Consider the following 20,235-nt stretch of genomic DNA (forward strand, 5'->3'; position numbering starts at 1 on the left):
AAGTGCCCCACTTGTGACAGGATACTTTCCGGGACTGGATCAGACTCTGAATGTGGCTCTCCAGCAGGGATATGACTTCCTCAAATCCTGCCCTGAAATGAGATCCATCCTTCATGAAATCCTCCCCACTCCACCAAGAGTGTCTTTCCGCCGTCCACCTAACCTTCGTAACATCTTGGTTCATCCCTATGAAATCCCCAAACCACCTTCCCTACCCTCTGGCTCCTACCCTTGTAACCGCCCCTGGTGTAAAACCTGTCCCATGCACCCTCCCACCACCACCTACAACAGTCCTGTAACCCGGAAGGTGTACACGATCAAAGGCAGAGCCACGTGTGAAAGCACCCACGTGATTTACCAACTGACCTGCCTACACTGTGAAGCTTTCTATGTGGGAATGACCAGCAACAAACTGTCCATTTGCATGAATGGACACAGGCAGACAGTGTTTGTTGGTAATGAGGATCACCCTGTGGCTAAACATGCCTCGGTGCACGGCCAGCACATCTTGGCACAGTGTTACACTGTCAGGGTTATCTGGATACTTCCCACTAACACCAACCTGTCAGAACTCCGGAGATGGGAACTTGCCCTTTAGTATATCCTCTCTTCTCGTTATCCGCCAGGCCTCAACCTCCGCTAATTTCAAGTTGCCGCTGCTCATACCTCACCTGTCTTTCAACAACATCTTTGCCTCTTTACTTCCGCCTCGACTGACATCTCTGCCCAAACTCTTTGCCTTTACAAATGTCTGCTTGTGTCTGTGTATGTGCGGATGGATGTGTGTGTGTGTGTGTGTGTGTGTGTGTGTGTGTGTGTGTGTGTGTGGGCGCGCGCGCACGCGAGTGTATACCTGTCCTTTTTTCCCCCTAAGGTAAGTCTTTCCGGTCCCGGGATTGGAATGACTCTTTACCCTCTCCCTTAAAACCCACATCCTTTCGTCTTTCCCTCTCCTTCCCTCTTTCCTGATGAAGCAACCGTTGGTTTCTAAAGCTTGAATTTTGTGTGTTTGTCTGTGTGTCTATCGACCTTTGCCAGCGCTTTTGTTTGGTAAGTCACATCATCTTTATATATATATATATATATAGGGAAACATTCCACGTGGGAAAAATATATCTAAAAACAAAGATGATGTGACTTACCAAACGAAAGAGCTGGCATGTCGATAGACACACAAAATTCAAGGGTTGCTTCATCAGGAAAGGAGAGGGAAAGGCGAAAGGATGTGGGTTTTAAGGGAGAGGGTAAGGAGTCATTCCAATCCCAGGAGCAGAAAGACTTACCTTAATGGGAAAAAGGACAGGTATACACTCGCGCGCATACACACACACACACACACACACACACACACACACACACACACATCCACAGACACAAGCAGACATTTGTAAAGGCAAAGAGTTTGGGCAGAGATGTCAGTCGGGGCAGATGTACCAAAGATGAAGTTGAAAGACAGGTGAGGTATGAGCAGCAGCAACTTGAAATTAGCGGAGGTTGAGACCTGGTGGGTAACGAGAAGAGAGGATATACTAAAGGGCAAGTTCCCATCTCCGGAGTTCTGACAGGTTGGTGTTAGTGGGAAGTATCCAGATAACCCGGACGGTGTAACACTGTGCCAAGATGTGCTGGCTGTGCACTGAGGCATATTTAGCCACAGAGTGACCCTCATTACCAACAAACACTGTCTGCCTGTGTCCATTCATGCAAATGGACAGTTTGTTGCTGGTCATTCCCACATAGAAAGCTTCACAGTGTAGGCAGGTCAGTTGGTAAATCACGTGGGTGCTTTCACACGTGGTTCTGCCTTTGATCGTGTACACCTTCTGGGTTACAGGACTGGAGTAGGTGGTGGTGGGGGGTGCATGGGACAGGTTTTACACCGGGGGGCGGTTACAAGGGTAGGAGCCAGAGGGTAGGGAAGGTGGTTTGGGGATTTCATAGGGATGAACCAAGAGGTTACGAAGGTTAGGTGGATGGCGGAAAGGCATTCTTGGTGGAGTGGGGAGGATTTCATGAAGAATGAATCTCATTTCAGGGCAGGATTTGAGGAAGTCGTATCCCTGCTGGAGAGCCACATTCAGAGTCTGATCCTGTCCCAGAAAGTATCCTGTCACAAGTGGGGCACTTGGGGTTCTTCTGTGGGAGGTTCTGGGTTTGAGGGGGTTGTTTGTTGGTAATGAGGATCGAGACATCCTACCGTAGGTACTTCCCAGCCCTTCTAGAGTGGTGTTCGTTCGCCGACCAAACCTCCCCAACATCCTAGCCTGTCCCTATGCCACTCGCAGTCCCATCCCCTAGCCACAAGGATCATAGCCCTGTGGAAGACCCAGATGCAAAACGTGCCCAGTCCACCCACCAAATACTTTTTATTCCAGTCTTGTCACAAGTTTATCCTACCCCATCAGTGGCCGGGCCACCAAGCAGCCATCAGCTGTCGACCAGGATGAACAGCCACTGTCAAACTGTGGCCAAGAGCAGAGAGACAACCCTGTGGCATAACCTGCTGCTGAACATCACACACTTAATTTCAATGGCTGCTTCACTACTCGAGCCATGGCTCGCTCCTTCCACCATCAGCTTTTCTGAACTGCGCAGATGGGAACTATCCTTACCACACATTCTCTGCTCCTGTATTTATCCCGGCCTCAACCTGCGGTGACATACTGTCCCCACACCCTCTACCCAATAGTGTCTGCCGCCTCTGCCCTGTCACCTCCTCCCCATTCTCATCTCCCACCCTGTTTATTTGGAGCCCTATGCAGACATATCTGCTCATCTTTTCCCGCGCTGCTCCTGAGCCTGTTGGGAGTCTAGTCCCTTCACACTCCAGCAGACAGCGTTCATCTCTCTCCCCACCCATAAACTAATATCCCTTCCCCTTCCCCGCTCACTCCACATTACTGCTCGCATCCCATGTGATTATTTCTTTCTGGCCCAAGATGCTTTAGTTGGCGGTCATTTGTGTATGAGGTGTGCTGGCTTGTGAGTGTGTGTGTCTTTTACTGATAAAGGCTGTGGCCAAAAGCTTGATGTAAATACTTTTTCCTACATTGTTGAAGTAAATATTAGTACTACCAAGGCTAAAAGATTTGACATATTACAAATTACTGTAGTAATGTAAAATTGAATATCTTCATTAAGCTACATACAACTTATTTTATTTAGTGGTTCATACACTTATATTTGAAGAATTATTCAACATTAGACACAGTCGTGTAGTTTTCTTTATACTTTAGTAAGGTAAAATTAACAATTAAACAATTTTTTTAGTTATTTGGTTTTTTACTTTTGTTGTCCTGTGCATAACAGTTGAACTTAGGTTCGTTATTATTTGCAACCCAAGCAAAGTTTACATCACTGTGACATTGCTTCTTTACAAAAGTTCTTAGCAAGTAAGCTAGATCATACCTGCTTCATACCAGGTAACTTCCTCCTCTGTTGTTATCCATAGGAGGACATTGCTACAGTTCCACTTTAATTACCAGTTCGCATTTTGTAACTTTGGGTTCAGCACCATATAATGTGTTTAATGCACACATTTTGTTAGACGTTAACATTTTCAACAAATTTAACAAATCAGTAATGACTTATTTTTGCATATGGACACAGTGGAATATAATGGTACAGATTGTATTCATAGAACCCGTCAAATGTGTGTGTGTGTGTGTGTGTGTGTGTGTGTGTGTGTGTGTGTGTGTGTGTGTGTGTGTGTGTGTGTACAGTATTCATTGTGGACTGTTGGAGCAATCAAACCTGAAGGAAGTTGTGTTGAGAAAGAATGTCTATGAGCTTTAACCTGAATAGTACTGCAGTGCTGTTAAATACCTGGATTTTACAAAAGTCTTCACTATTTTTCCATGCTTAATTTGTGCTAAATTGCTTCATCATTAACACACCCTGTTGTCACAGCAAACAGACGTGAAAACGTGCTGTCTAATTCTAAAGACGTAATTTGACTCTGCATTTACATGAAATTGTACAAAAACAAAATTTCTGTTGCAGTATTTACAATTTTTTTTACATGTATGAGTTACAAAATTGATATTTTAGAAGGAATGATAGATGATGTGATGAGTGAGGCACAGGAAAAGAACAGTCTGTGGGATTCTTTAAATCTTCATACATATTGACTCAGATTGGGTGCCAGATAACGTACCAAATTGTATATAAACTAAGCGACTCACATACTGAAGATATCTGTAGCTTGAGAAATTACATCCTAAACCATATTGCTGGTATTACAGTCTCTCCTCAGATTTACCTCCTTCACTGAATGTTTTAAGCTGGAAAATTCCTTGATCTCATTAAATCTGCATTGTTGGCTCAATTTATGTGAAGGGGAGTATCGAGAAATGCAGTGTTTCCTCTGTCTGTCTTTTCGTTTCGCATGCTATTAGGTTATACTATTATATGTCTGAAAATTTAGAATTTAATTCACGGATACTGTATTTTATAAATTCATAGATGCCACATGTCTCCTGTGTTTTGTCTGTCAGTAACAAATATCTGAGTCAGTGGAAGAATACTTCAATGTAACTATATCTACATTCAAACTCACAATCTTATTCATGTCTGATTTGTCCTTGGCATCTTTCTCCATCTGGCAGATATACTTACACGAACAATTTAAATTATGTGCATTCTCATTTCGTACCTCTCTGTTTTCCTACATTGTTAGCCATATTTTAGTAACTGTTTAGTGCTTTCATTCTGCTTCTCTGGAAGACCCTTAAACAGATTACTGATATCTACTCCCATTTTTTAAAATTTGTTTTAGTTTCAATATTTTAACACCTACTAACATTAAAAATAATGACTCATTCTAACATTAGTGGATTAACAGTATAGCAAATCAAATCAAAATTTTCTGAAAACATTATACCTCTACTTTCAGTGGTGAGCCAGATATATAAGCACCTAAATACTTAAGTACCACTACATGTTCAATCATAGTAAATTATATTTCACATTGTTCCCCAAGGTAAAAAAAGTAAAAAGTTAAGCTGTTGTCAAACAAAGGTTGATTTGAACACCACATTGCTTTATTAAGCACGCCTTGTTGTAGTTGGTATGTCATTGCCTTCCTTTGACCATTGAATGACTTAACCAGTCAGTTTTAGGAAAACTCACAGTTTTAACATGGATTCTGCGCCTTTTGTAATGCAGGATTTTTTTTTATTGTCCACAGTTACTGCTGTGTCATTTAGCATTAACTTACAATTAAGAAAATCTTCAGTGAAGAGAATAAGAGATTTTCTGTTTAATTGATATTTGAAGACGTTGCAAAATGACAGCATACATGCTACTTTTTAATTAAATTTCTGTGTAACATTATGTACACATTAAGTAACTACAACAAAGGACAGCTGTTAGTGAACTGCATGTGGAAAGAGCCTCATTTCTCAGTAGGATTTCTGAAGTTGACTTACAGAAGTATTCATTACTGTCTAATGGGAAGTAGTTTATGATCTCATGTTGGTAAATACATCTCTGCATCTGCAGATATGTTTTGTAGTAACCTTTACATTATTGTCTACAGTCCATAATCCCGTAAAACATGTTGAACTGAAAAAGTTATATGATGAATGTTTCCTTAATGTTTCATTTGCTAAGAAAAGCTCCCTGTTATCCTGGTTTTAATGAGGCTGAAGACTGGATGTATAACCAAAAAACATACATGTATCAAAACACACATATTTTTGCTGGAAAATGCTGTTTACAAAACATGTCACATTCAATAACACTCTGTGCTATTTATGCGTTACTCATTGGCAACTGACAATTTGTCTACAAATTATACTTAAAACATACTGTGTGTTTCAAATCACTTAGTTTCAGTTCACTTCAAGAAAGTAACCATCCCATTTTATTTGGTTTATTTGTCATTCAGTTGTTCTCACTTACCAGAGACTCAAAACTTTGATACAATGAAAGTGGTTTTGTCCTGCATCTTCTAATAACAGATCAACATATTTCACTGTGCTTGAGAACGTGTTCCGCAATCGCTTCATTTTCATACACTATTTCTGTAGAACATACTTTGTCTCTTAACTGCTCAAATCTTGGTCCATAGACATCATCATTTAACCACTTGTGGATGTTTGTCATCTACGTTTTTGCAGCCTGTAATTTGTTTCACAAAATTGGTCAGATGAGCAGCAGTGTCGCATTTCTCACTGTTTCAAAACCATTTTCAGTGGAGTGTGTTGCAATTGTCTTCTGCAAGTGAGCTTTTGCTGTATTGTCAGTTTGTTCCCGTGCTTGCAAATGGTGCGGATCACATTGAGCTCGATTTCTGAAAACAGGATGTATGAACCTTCTTGCACTTTCATGAGATTCAACTGATAACTTTGTTTCAAAGCTGCAACCACACCTTATTCCATTGGCTGTATAAACGGCATAACACTGGATGGAAGGTACCTCATGAAAATCATTCTGTCAACTGAAACAAGTACGTCTTCAGTATGATGACAAAGTGTGTTATCCAGTAAAGCAGCAGCTCTTTCAGGTAATATTTTCCCCTCCAAATCCATACACACAGCAGGAATGAACAGAGAATCAGTCTCTGAAGATACTACTGGCTGTCCAAGTTCCTTGTTGACACCATGTAATGAAGTGGTAGGTTCATTATTCCTTTCGCTGTGTGAGGTTTTTTTCTCTGTTGCCAATAATGTGTGGCTATTTGTATTTGACTACAAGAAAGACGTCCAGCCATCTTCCACCACTATGTTGCCAAATCCTTAAATTAACGTGCCAACCATGTAAAGATATGGGGTAAAAGTATGAAAAAAGGAGGAGGGGGAGGAGTGATCATTTCTGTTGCAAGCAAAAGAACAGTTTGCCTATCTTTAATAGAACATATATGGTAACATGCACCTCAGTCTTAGACGCTTAAGCTCATGCGGGCATGCCCCTTCCAATACAGACCAGTTTCAACAGAGTTGTAAATCTGTTTCAGGAGAAAATTGTTCTCTTTGATATAACTGAAGAATTCATTACAAAAAGCATCAATTGCATCTTTATAACACTTAAGTTTCTCACACGGAGCAGCAATTTCTGGAATCCAGTAGTGATGTTTAAAACTACCCTAATGAAGTGTTAATGTGTAGTGCTGCTTATACTTCTGTGCAGACTTGAAGTTCTCAGGCATTCCAGTGTGGTTGTCAGCTTTGGTTGCAAAGCTTAACAGCTTTATTTTTATTTAAGTCACTACTTATTTGCCTGTCCCATACACCTGAGATAATTTTACTGTAAATTCATCCTTTTATAACATATCTAGAACTTCTAATTTTTTTTCAGTATTTAAAACAGGATATTTGCATTTTTCTGCCAGCTTGCTAGCACACGTAAACCGTCCATAACTTGGCTTATGTTAACACTCATTGTCAGTGATTCATTTTAGAAGCTACAGTGTTATTGAGACTTATTGGTGGCTGGAGAAGTGCGATCGACAGTGCATTCCTCCTGGTAATATTTGACACTATGCTTTCATTTCGCATCATCAAAGAGCAAGAATTCTGCAAGGGATTGATCCAGAAGAAAACCTAAATCATTTTCTTTTACTATTGGGTATAGCTTTTAGGAAAGGTCTAAGCAAATATAAAACAAGAAATTGGACGCGTTACAAAAGTAGAGTCCTTGCATTTATTGAAGATAAAATGAGAAACAACAGAAAAATAATTCAGGGATGTCTGACAAAAGGATTGGGGCTCCCACAGTCTTCTGGCAGATGAGTCACTTGCATAATACTGTATTCTTTTCTTCTTTCAAGGAGTAGATGATTTGCATTTTCTGGTCTCAGAAGAAGTTTAATAGCATATTCCAAACAATAGAATTCATGCTAGTTGTACCATAATACTTCAGGCTTTTTTTATTGTATCAGTAGTTGCCAAAGTATGCAAGGATAATGGGCACATTAGATAATTTGCGCTGTGATAATCAGGGGTTTGCTGTATTTGAAATGTCATAGATTAGTTGAAGTAATTGTTAACAGGATTTTCCCTAGAATTATGACAATAGTTTTCATTATATATTGCAGTTATTATTGCAGCTAGCATGACATTCCTGCAAGTGTCTCTTTTGCACTGGGAACAGATCTTAACTTTTGTATTATTAATGTTTACACTGATTAGTGTATTATTAAATGGGAATAAGAGTTAGATAGGAATAAGATTTGATACATTTCACACTTACAGAAATATCTTGTGGTAGTGCACATTAGTACATAATAAAACATAAAATTTTGAGTTGTTAGTTATTGTGTAATATTTTGACTTCACAGCCACAGCCTATTTCTGCCAGAAGGGCATCACAGGGCTCCCCATGTGCTGGTCAGGCCCCACCTGCCTCTGGTTCACCGCCTCCTCCAACACTGATTACTCCACCAAGTCCCAAGGTGGGAATCACCACCCTCATTGCACCAGAGCTCTCACCAGCTCAGGTGAACAATGTGGTAAGTAGGAAACTTTCACAGGCCTTAACATTACTTTATTTATCAGCATATAAACTTACTGTTTCTACAAGCAGTCCATCAGTTTGCATTATAGTGTACAGTGGAATATCATTAGCAGGAAAAATACTATTGAAAAATAGGTGGTGGTACCATATTGTGGGATTTGAGGCAATATGCAGTCTCTTCATGCCACACTATCTCAATAAATTGTAATTCAAAATATACCTTTTTGAGAACATGTTCAAGGTGTCACTCTCAAAAGCTCTCAAAATTATTTGTTAGTATACAAGAAGCAAAAATATGTTACATACAGTGACATCGAACAAATCTAGTATGTCGATCATATACACTTCTGCTGTCAGCCAGTTGGAGCATAGGAAAGTCGCATGATGTGGAGTGTAGCCTCTAGCATCCAAAACTTTAACCTTGCATATGATGTATATTTTTACTTATGAAGCGGGGCTGAGTTACACTAATGTTACAAAATATGTACAGTTAAGGTATGGTAAGTTATGAATCCACACTTACAGTTTTTCTCTGTGACAAGTAAAGTGGCTGGAAATAACTTCCAAAGTTGATAAAACTAGTCTAAAAAGAACCCTGCCTAACTGCATCAGAAACACTACTAATGAGTATCATAAAAGGTCACATTCTTTGAGCGGCTAGCACTCGTTCCTTACTCAGGGAAGGTGATAAACAATGTAGATTTTTCCCAGCACCAGCCAATCAAAGCATATGATCATTTTAAGGTACACGGTGTATGCTGGTTAGTGCCTGAGGAGTTGCATCTTTTTGTTGAGAAGAGTTTCCTTTGTGATTAAATCTCTCTCCTGTGGTCATCATAACCCCTTTTTTTTGATTACCTGTGTCTTATCAAGCATCTCCCCGCGGGAGGCATAGCAAAGTGTTTCCTTCTTGCCCAGTTATTTGCTGCTATTGTTCAGCTGCAATTCCTTTGATTTATGGCATGATGTCTTCTGTAAGTTTCTGCTGAAAACCACTGTCCTTCAAGCAGTTTAAGATTGTTCTTTCTTGCACGAAATCCCAGGCACTTCTTACAAAATGCGTAGTATCTAAATCATTAGCTTTCTCAATATAGTGTGAAGACAGGCTGACCTCTTCTGTACAAGAATCTTACTGTAGTTTCGTTTCAGGCTGAAGGTGGCTTGTACAATTGGGAAGAAAAAACATATACACAGATATGATGTATCTTAGGAATGAACTGCACAGTGGTCCATAAAAAGGATTAATTTCCTATTTCTAAGGCCCAGGCACGTCAGACCTGTTATGCATATCTTCATGAAGATGTCTGCACATTTTTAAAGCATTGTGGACCTGTCACCTTCTCATTACAATGCAGTAAGACAGTTAGCTTCTCTTGTGGCATCTCTCTCCTCTGAACCTGAGAGTTTTGTGAAGCAGAAGGTGGAAAAATAAAGCGGCTTCAAGCCGCTCTTTGAAAACAATTATACACTAAACGCCAGTTTTTCCAAGCATTGTATGCTTTGAAATCTTTTGAGTCCCACCTCTTGTTCCAAGTATTCTGCCTTAGCATGAACAACAATAACATCACTTGAAATATTCAAACTACAAGTTCATTTGTCAAGCTTAGTTGCACATTAGCAGGTTTTGGAAACTGACCATTGTTTACTAGTTTTTGTTTCTCGTTTCCTACTTCTGAAAGTGCAGCTTCAATTTTTTTTTTGCTCATTTTTGTATTTAATGCTGATGGAGGAGTGTTCAGTTTTTGTACAACATCAGCACACTTCATTTGCGAATTTTTGTCTCACTTCCTGCATAATGTTCTGCTTTTCGTCGTTTGTTACCTGTCATTGGTACTAGGTTCAACACACACACACACACACACACACACACACACACACACACACACACACACACACACACACACACAAAAGGACTGAAAGTCAGTCAAATGCTAAACATGAACACCAGCAAATTAGTTACATGCTAATAAATGTTATGTTTATTGCTTGACCACTGCTCCTGCTTCTGATTGTTACTTGTCAGTGGAAGTGAGAAGTCATTGTTAACCCTATCAGAACTACTTCTGTCATAGCAAAAGTCTGTATGATGCCGAAGTTACTGTCAGTGACCAGCACTGTGTGCTTTTCATTTCCTGACCATGTGGATGTAAACATCCTACTCGCATTATTCCCAGAACTCTTGTTGGCAAAAGTTGCAGTCACCTAGCAGTACTGATACCACAAAATTTGAACATGCTAATTGGGGAGGGGGGCAGGTGGATTGTATAATAAAGTCATTTAACATGGGTTTAATGCAGCTGAGAGTGGGACTTAAAAAAATGGATGTACTACATACTGAGATTACACTGTACTACTCATTTTAATGTTCCAATTGTAAATACTTTGGTCAGTATATTTGAGTTGTAATTACAAGAATGTTGTGGGAGAGTCCAATAAGTTGTGAAGGCAACTGAATAAGAGCATAGGCAAAGAGTGAAGAAGAACCTGTGAGGGGAGGATGCTGCATAGGAGAATGGTTGTGATAAGTAGTTACAAGAAGCTTTCTGTAGAAAGGTGTAGCATTTGAGATACAGATCTTTTTATTTGTAGTTATCTGCCTTACTATGATGCTTCTGAAATATAATACAAAAATTAAAAGAATTTTATGATTAATGTTTCAGCGAGTTGAGTGACAGGAGACAGCCACCATCCAGCTGTATTTCTCTCTTGAGTGCCTCATGTTCACTGTGTTGCCTTGTTTTTAGGTGGGAGCAGTGTTTTCATGCATGCATGCATGCATGCATGGCTGGCTGGCTGCACACTGACACCACTCCTCAACACTGTCATCTGTCAGTCATGAAGTAATTCTGATTTAGCTATAGTACTGTCAGGCCCATAGAATCTGGTGACATAAATTTTGCTCGGCATATTCTTGCCCTTTTGCAATAAAATGTAACACCGAGTAGTGGTGGCTGTGGGTCGACTTTAGGATGCATAGTGATGTATATAATATACTTGCAATTTTTTATGGTAGTCATGCTCCAATATATTTTAATGAAATGTCAAAACAGGTTACAGTTGCTTTCGTACTGAAATTTAGTGAGGTTTAATTTTAATAACAAATCATCAGTAAACAAAAGGTTACAGATTCTTTATAACTTCTTGGACACACATGTAAAATGCGAATGGTTCCGTTCTTTTAAAGTATCTAGAACACAAACCAGTAAAGACTGATTATGAAGATGAACTTGTTAATGCCCATTGATCACTGTCTTCTCATACAATTTTTATCAAATTTGCTGACAATATAGACATTTCAGAGCCAATCAGGACCTTGAGAATTCATACTAGTAATCAAAACATTGAAATAAGTCATGCCTACAATGTTGAAACAAAATGCAGTTTTTATGGAAGGAAGAGGGGGAAAAAAATCCTTTAAAAGATCATCATGTGAGTGCCACAGTAATACACTAAGTCACACATTCATTCCTATGCAGTGGCCGGTTTAGAAGTCATCAGACTGCTGTTAAAATACAGCTATTTCCAGAGTGAATGTTTCACTGTGCACTGTTTTGAAACTTCATGGTACATTAGAACAGTGTGCAGGGCACTTTCACAACTGTAATAAGTAAGCCTGGGTGGTGGTTGGTAGGTCAGAGCATTGCCTCTGCAGGCAAGGTTCTGGGTCTGGCTTCATGTTCCAGTCCAGCACAAAGTTCTCATGTTTCACTCTCCAACACAAATTTTTCTTATTTTATAGTGCCTTAATGAAAGGATATCATTTTCGTAACCATAAATGCTAGTTGACAGGGTGGTGATTCTTTTGGAAAACCTGTAATTCTCAGGGCATACATTTTATAAGGAAAAACTAGGGAATTTCATAAAATCTCAAGAAATTCTATGTTTTTAATGTAGCATTGAAATTTAGTTTTATTGAGTGTTAAATCACAAACTTTAAAATACTTTATATTTAAAAGTGTGTTAATTTATATGGAATAATATTCATATAATTATCGATGTTTAGAAACTGTGGTTGCTGTTTCACTATATGATCAAAAGTATCTGGACACCTGGTTGAAAATGACTTACAATTTCGTGGCGCCATTCATCGATAATGCTGGAATTCAGTATGGAATTGGCCCACCCTTAGCCTTGATGACAGCTTCCACTCTCGCAGGTTTCTTTGGGAATGGGAGCCCATTCTTCATGGAGTGCTGCACTGAAGAGAGGTATCGTTGTCAGTCAAGCATTCCAAAACATCACAAATGCGTTCTATAGGAACCACACAATAACCCTGAAAGAGTGGTTCAAAGTTTTTTATTGGGTAATATGGATATAAGATGGCTATATAACAGCAGAATAGTTCTCGTATTGTACGACATTTATCTTTTTCTCAACAAGTACACCTTGCTGTGGGAAAAGTCTGGCTTCCAACTGCAGCTTATTTGACAGAAATATCATCTGTTGAAATTTATTACTTCATGGACCAAACACAAACCTGTGTAATGTGCAAGACTATATGAATTTTTGATTGAAAGCCTTACAGTTTGGGAAATCTGCCAAATTTCAATAAAATTAAAGAACATTTGAAGATATTTGGGAAAATTTCAAACACTTATTTCCCTGCTGTATCTAGTAATTACAACGTGATTCGCAATCAGTTGGGAAAGACAATAATAATGAAATGCACAAAGTGTGAACTGAACTGAAACGAGAAGCTACTAGAAACTTCCAGTGACTAAGTTATGGAAAATACACCTTTGTCACCGATAAGCTAACTTCACAGTGAAAGTTATTTGAAACTGTCCATCTCTACTTTCTGTGGCTCCTAATTTCAAAATTATGTCACATGCAAAGCAGGCGGATCGTCCCCAATGAATTCTGAGGAAGGGTTGAGCCAGTCAGTCCTGTAATGGAAACTTGTAAATTAACAGAAAAGGGTAAAGTACTTTAATATTGCGTGCTAGATCTACCCATTGTGCAAAAGCGTCAGCAGCCCTTTTGATGTGGTACAGGTGAATACAAAGCATTTGGGCTATAAGTACTTTTTTGTGTCACATCCTATTCCTAGCATATCAAACCTTCACAAATCTTAAAAGAAGTGCAAACAATTCAGAAAGGAATTCCACAGGGTGAGGTCAGTCAATCCCTCCTTACCAGTTCTGCGTGGTGTTTCCTGATTGCACTAAGCCTGTTGATTCCCAGCTCAGCCACAGGCCTCATGGTGCATCGTGTATCACCCACTCTGTCACCAGTACAGTTGAGCTTGACTACCAATCGTGTGGGCAACAGGACAGAGTGGTCAGACTCAGGCAGGAAAATGTGGTGCGAGGCACGGCTCTCATCCACAGAGTATCAAAACATCCCGAATTGTTGAAAAAATATGAGTTGAGGTAGCCCCCATAGCCAAAATTGCAAATGCATGCATGTGTGGCAGTGCTCTCAACTTGGGTAAACTGGGTCAAATCCTGATGGTGGAAGAAATTTCCACTGCCATTATTTGATCAGCAAGGAGAGCAGTGGTGGTGGTGTAAAGCACCTGATCACCAGTATTTACACCAGTGTCCTGGATTAAATTCCAAACCACTCTGAAGTGAGGACATGAGCCACTGGGGCAGCATTAAGCTTGGCGGCACTCTTCTAATCACCGTTGTCGTCATACAGCACAGTTATGACACTACTGTGTACCCACATCTGTTACACTCACCTACACTCCAAAGGTACATACATAACACATATCTCATATATCTGCAAGGAAAGGTGCCAATGTGCGCAATGGACGAACACCCTTTCCGTAGGCGGCTGAATCCACCCCGTGGGATGTCCCAGCCAATAGTGCTACATGACATTTGTATTTACATTTTTATTTTGATGTGAAGTCTGTAGAAATGCATGATTTGGTAGTTGATATTTTCAGCATATACTAATGGACTTGAGTGAATATCACATGTTCATCTTGTTGGGAAGATATGAAATTCTCACAAAAAATAGTTTCTGTGGAAACATTTGGGAAGTATGAGAGACTCTAGGGAAGTTGAACTGTTCACTGGCAGAAAGAAATCACACTGCTTCAGAATGAGTGTGGAATTGTGTAAGCGAAGGCGAAGAAGTAGATTGAGTTCTTGCCGAGCTTGTTGCTTGATTCCAACTACCTCCAGCATGCTCGCCTGCCTCAGAATCTTTGTTGTTATCTGTTTGTCTAGCATAAGTTTTCTCACTACAGATGAAACTTATAATAAAATATTTTTAATTTACCCAAGTAACTGTGTTACAAAGTGTTATGATTGAACATTATTTCCTGAAAACAACCAAATTTATCAGTTTCTTATATGTCTAAATCCAAATCACAATAGTGTCCTATGATGTGAGGACATGAAATTGTTGCTTATGAACCATCCATTGGTTCTGGAGTAACTTGGTAGTATTAGGATGGAGGGAGCTTGTAAAATTCTAAACAATCACCTTGTGCCATTACTATTAATTCCCTCATTTGTCAAGAATGGTTCTGTTTTATAACAAGTAATTGGACAAAACAGCAAGAGACTGTAAATAGATACAATTATTCACCCTAATAAAATTCCACGCTGTGTAACAGAAGTTTGCAGTGAAAACCAATTGTTGGTGTGAGGAAGTGGGCTGAAATAAGAATTATCATTATGTTAGTTAAAAGGAATTAAATAAGAATGTTGAAGCAAGAATAACAAGACTACTGTGGTACTTGAAAGGATGGGAACGACAAATTTATCTCCTGTGGGGTAGTACAGCAATGAAATTGATTTTACAACTGTAGACTTATTTGATCTGAACATTCGAGGAAAGTTTGTTGCAGATTGTATATTTAGTTCATTACACATTGCATTAGATTGTTTAGTTGGTGTGTGTGTGTGTGTGTGTGTGTGTGTGTGTGTGTGTGTGTGTGTTGAACATTACCTTTTTACACCACAAGCCACTCAGTATTGTATGGTGAAGAGTACCTGGTGCACCAGAATAATGTTTCACCCATTTTGTTCCTTTGTGATTGGTATGTGAGAAGAAAGTTGCAAGTACCTTTGTTTATGCCCAAATGTGTCTAATTTTATGCCCGTACTCATGAAAACAATGTAATAAGATTCTCGGCTTTCAATAAAACATGGATGCTAGTAGATTTCTCATGCTGTATACCACAGAAGTTTTAGCAACTGAGCAATGCTCTTGCACAGCTGTCCCTCAAATTTTGACTCTGGATTAACAGAAAACAAATTGATAAGGGTGCCAGGCAAATATTCAAGTATTGGTCAAAGACGGGTGTTTTAAATAATCTCCATGGGTGAAAAACACATACTAAGATATCTGCCATCCTCTAACTAGATTTTGTGAGTGTTTAAATTGCTCCAGATAAATAACTGTTTTTAGGGTTTTCTTTAATATCTGCCATCGTAGCATGTTGTTGTTGTTGTGGTTTTCAGTCCTGAGACTGGTTTGATGCAGCTCTCCATGCTACTCTATCCTGTGCAAGCTTCTTCACCTCCCAGTACCTACTGCAGCCTACATCCTTCTGAATCTGCTTAGTGTATTCATCTCTTGGTCTCCCTCTACGATTTTTACCCTCCACGCTGCCCTCCAATACTAAATTGGTGATCCCTTGATGCTTCAGAACATGTCCTACCAACCGATCCCTTCTTCTAGTCAAGTTGTGCCACAAACTTCTCTTCTCCCCAATCCTATTCAATACCTCCTCATTAGTTATATGATCTACCCATCTAATCTTCAGCATTCTTATGTAGCACCACATTTCGAAAGCTTCTATTCTCTTCTTGTCCAAACCATTTATCGTCCATGTTTCACTTCCATACATGGCTACACTCCATACAAATACTTTCAGAAACGACTTCCTGACACTTAAATCTATACTCGATGTTAACAAATTTCTCTTCTTCAGAAACTCTTTCCTTGCCATTCCCAGTCTACATTTTAGATCCTCTCTACTTCGACCACCATCAGTTATTTTGCTCTCCAAATAGCAAAACTCATTTACTACTTTAAGTGTCTCATTTCCTAATCTAATTCCCACAGCATCATCCGATTTAATTTGACTACATTCCATTATCCTTGTTTTGCTTTTGTTGATGTTCATCTTATATCCTCCCTTCAAGACACTGTCCATTCTGCTCAACTGCTCTTCCAAGTCCTTTGCTGTCTCTTGACAGAATTACAATGTCATCAGTGAACCTCAAAGTCTTTATTTCTTCTCCATGGATTTTAATACCTACTCCGAATTTTTCTTTTGTTTCCTTTACTGCTTGCTCAATATACAGATTGAATAACATCGGGGAGAGGCTACAACCCTGTCTCACTCCCTTCCCAATCACTGCTTCCCTTTCATGCCCCTCGACTCTTACAACTGCCATCTGGTTTCTGTACAAATTGTAAATAGCCTTTCGCTCCCTGTATTTTACCCCTGCCACCTTCAGAATTTGAAAGAGTATTCCAGTCAACATTGTGAAAAGCTTTCTCTAAGTCCACAAACGATAGAAACGTAGCTTTACGTTTCTTAATCTAGCTTCTAAAATAAGTCGTAGGGTCAGTATTGCCTCACGTGTTCCCATATTTCTACGGAATCCGAACTGATCTTCCCCGAGGTCGGCTTCTACCAGTTTTTCCATTCGTCTGTAAAGAATTCGCGTTAGTATTTTGCAGCCGTGACTTATTAAACTGATAGTTCGGTAATTTTCACATCTGTCAACACCTGCTTTCTTTGGGATTGGAATTATTATATTCTTCTTGAAGTCTGAGGGTATTTCGCCTGTCTCATACATTTTGCTCACCAGATGGTAGAGTTTTGTCAGGACTGGCTCTCCCAAGGCTGTCAGTAGTTCTAATGGAATGTTGTCTACTCCTGGGGCCTTGTTTCGACTCAGGTCTTTCAGTGCTCTGTTAAACTCTTCACGCAGTATCATATCTCCCATTTCATCTACATCCTCTTCCATTTCTATAACATTGCCCTCAAGTACATCACCCTTGTATAGACCCTCTATATACTCCTTCCACCTTTCTGCTTTCCCCTCTTTGCTTAAAACTGGGTGTCCATCTGAGCTTTTGATATTCATACAAATGGTTCTCTTTTCTCCAAAGGTCTCTCTAATTTTCCTGTAGGCAATATCTATCTTATCCCTAGTGAGATAAGCCTCTACATCCTTATGGTAGAATATGAGTTTACAATTCCTTTAATACATTGTTATTGTTTTTAGTAAGACTTGGTGAGGATACATGGTGTGCCAAGTACTGTTGGAATTCGCATGCTGAGATCTGATAATTTTTCAGTGAGAGTTCTAACAGTAGTATCATTTTTAGAAAATTACTAACGAAATTTTTATCCTTTTTTCAGAAAAATGCAGACTCCCAGACAGACACAGGCAGCAGCCACGTCTCACCTATCACAGAAATATCAACAGAGGGCCCTGGGAATACAGTAGAAGAGCAAAGCGTAAAGGCATCTCGTGCACCTGTTATTCCAAGTGCTCGCTATTGGCAAACAGTGAATCCAGTGGCGGATCAGGTATTCATCACTGATGTCACAGTCAATCTGAAGACTGTTACAATCCGGGAGTGTAAAACAGAAAAGGGTTTCTTTCGTAAGCGTGATGAGTCAAATTCTAGTGATGTAACGTGACTTGACATGGTGTACTTTAAATTTGATGCCTACTGGCTCTTGAAATGTTGGTTGATGTAGGGAGAACAGTGAAGAAGTTTGTGGCATGATGACATTCAACACTAACCAATAATGTCACTGTATCTTTGAGATATGCAAGTACATATAAATTGAAGTGTCACCTTACATTTATAGTCACATGGAATACGAAAACATATTTTTGCTAGGAAATTGTATGTTTATTGAGATTATATCAATAAAACTGGCATTGAGACCCACAATTAAGTGTAATTATTTTGTAACAACCCTTATGCCTAGTAGTGTTGTTATTGTCAACTGCTATGAATTTAACTTTTGTTATTATCAGCCATTCATTTGACATCCACTGTTGAACAAAGGTGTTCTTTAGACTATAACATGCATTATGGTCTTCCTTGTCACTTCTCCACATTTTCGGATGTTCATCTATTTACCTTCATTAAGTTGTCACTTTGGTCTTTTGTTTTGCTTGTTGCAATGCCTGTGATATAGGATTTTCTCTGATGGGCTGGAGTAAATAGCAGTAGGTGAATGCAGGAGTCACGTTTTGTAGCAGGAACCTTGGGGGATGCATAGTGGCCTGAGAATACTTGTGGTTTGACTTTGTTGTCACAGAGTTCAAAAAGTGATGAAAGGATATCAAGGAGAATTTACCACATTTCAGGGCTTGATTTAAGAAAATAATCATTTTTACAGAGTAATGCGATGGGGTCTGGGTGATCCAGGGTTCACGTCTGCATTGTTTGGCAGGGACAACTGTATTCATCATAGAGTGAAAGGACGATACTGGTTGGGGGATTTGTTTGTGGGTAAGATCTGTGTGGCAGTTGCAAGAGAGGAAAGCTTGTGAGTCAAGATTGCTGTTGTAGTGTGGAGGGGATTGGTGATGTAGCAAATAAACTGATTAGCCATAACACTATTACTACCACCTGCTTAATAGCAAGTCAGTCCACCTTTTGATGCAATACAGCAGCTATCCTATGTGGCAAGGATTCGAAAAGCCCTTGGGAAGTTTCCAGAGATAGCATATGTTATGGACTATTAAAACTTTTTTTTTTCCCTTCAAAAAATTGACTCCAAAATTCCAGTGCATCTCATACTCAGAGTAAATATAAAAATGTCTTTTCTTAAATTCCTTCCAGTCTTAAAAATGGCCATATATCAGACAGAACGGGAAACCTATCTCTAGCTTGCGACATTTGATTCAACTGGCGGCAGCAGCAGTGCACCAATGCGATGAACACAAGTCCAAGGGGTTCACAAGCTTGCTAACACTGTCTCCCCCTCGCCCTCATGACAAACCCAGAACACTGTGTAGCCTGTGATGCATCATTGCCGTCTATGGTGCCAGTGAACTTTTATTGAAAGTGATTTGTGTTATCGGTAACAGTACAATATTTTTCCTAGTAGCTAGTTTCATGCATGTGATGGGGGCTGTAAACGGAGAGTAATAGATACACAGAATAACATGGAAATAAAGCAGCCGAGTGGCATTTTGTCCCTCCACCAACAGAAAAAAATCATGCACGATTAGTGGGCTAGTAAAGAAGAACTGAAAAAAATGAGGAAGACTAAATGTGTAAATAGAGGACTGTGTGCAAAATGGCCAAAACTAGAAGGTGATGTGTTGAAAAGGATTCAGGGACACTGTCAAAATGGCACTGCAATTTATACAGAAAAAACTCAGATACATGCTTGTAAGCTAGTGCTGCAGTGGAACTTGACAGGCTGTGGCACTTGGTTGGTGCCACAGGATTATGAAGCATTATGGACTTTGCATGCGAACCAAAGCCACATCTTATAAAATGCCACAAGAGTTTGAAGAGAAAATATTATTCTTCCATCGCATTATTATTCAGCATCGAAAGGAAACCTGTGTGGAACTTAGCCGAATAGCGAATATTTACGAAACTCATCTGACATCTGATGTGCCAAGTAACAGAACTACTGCCACGAAAGAAGCTGAAACTGTAACTATAAAAACAAGTGGACATGAAAAAATGTACTACACTTTTGTTCTTTCTTGTTGTGCTGATGTAACTAAACTTAATCCAATGATGCTTTTCAAGTGCAAACCAATGCCAAAATCTTCTGAAATACTGCCAGGTGGTGATGTTCACGTACATGACAAG

At 39.4% G+C, this 20,235-nt stretch overlaps 1 protein-coding gene across 2 annotated transcripts in view; it reads left to right on the forward strand.

Annotated features, from left to right (window-relative positions):
• The window catches only part of LOC126480014 (polycomb group protein Pc), a 76,691-nt gene extending 58,346 nt beyond the window's left edge, over positions 1-18,345 (forward strand). For both annotated transcript variants that reach the window (XM_050103833.1, XM_050103834.1), the window contains 2 exons: positions 8,282-8,452; positions 17,801-18,345. In XM_050103833.1, the coding sequence (XP_049959790.1) occupies positions 8,282-8,452; positions 17,801-18,085 (456 nt within the window). In that variant the 3' untranslated portion in view covers positions 18,086-18,345. The remainder of the gene's footprint in view (positions 1-8,281; positions 8,453-17,800) is intronic.
• The last annotated feature ends 1,890 nt before the right edge of the window (positions 18,346-20,235 follow it).

This window comes from Schistocerca serialis, chromosome 1 (genome assembly GCF_023864345.2).
Source record: "Schistocerca serialis cubense isolate TAMUIC-IGC-003099 chromosome 1, iqSchSeri2.2, whole genome shotgun sequence".
Classification (NCBI taxonomy): Eukaryota; Metazoa; Arthropoda; class Insecta; order Orthoptera; family Acrididae; genus Schistocerca; species Schistocerca serialis.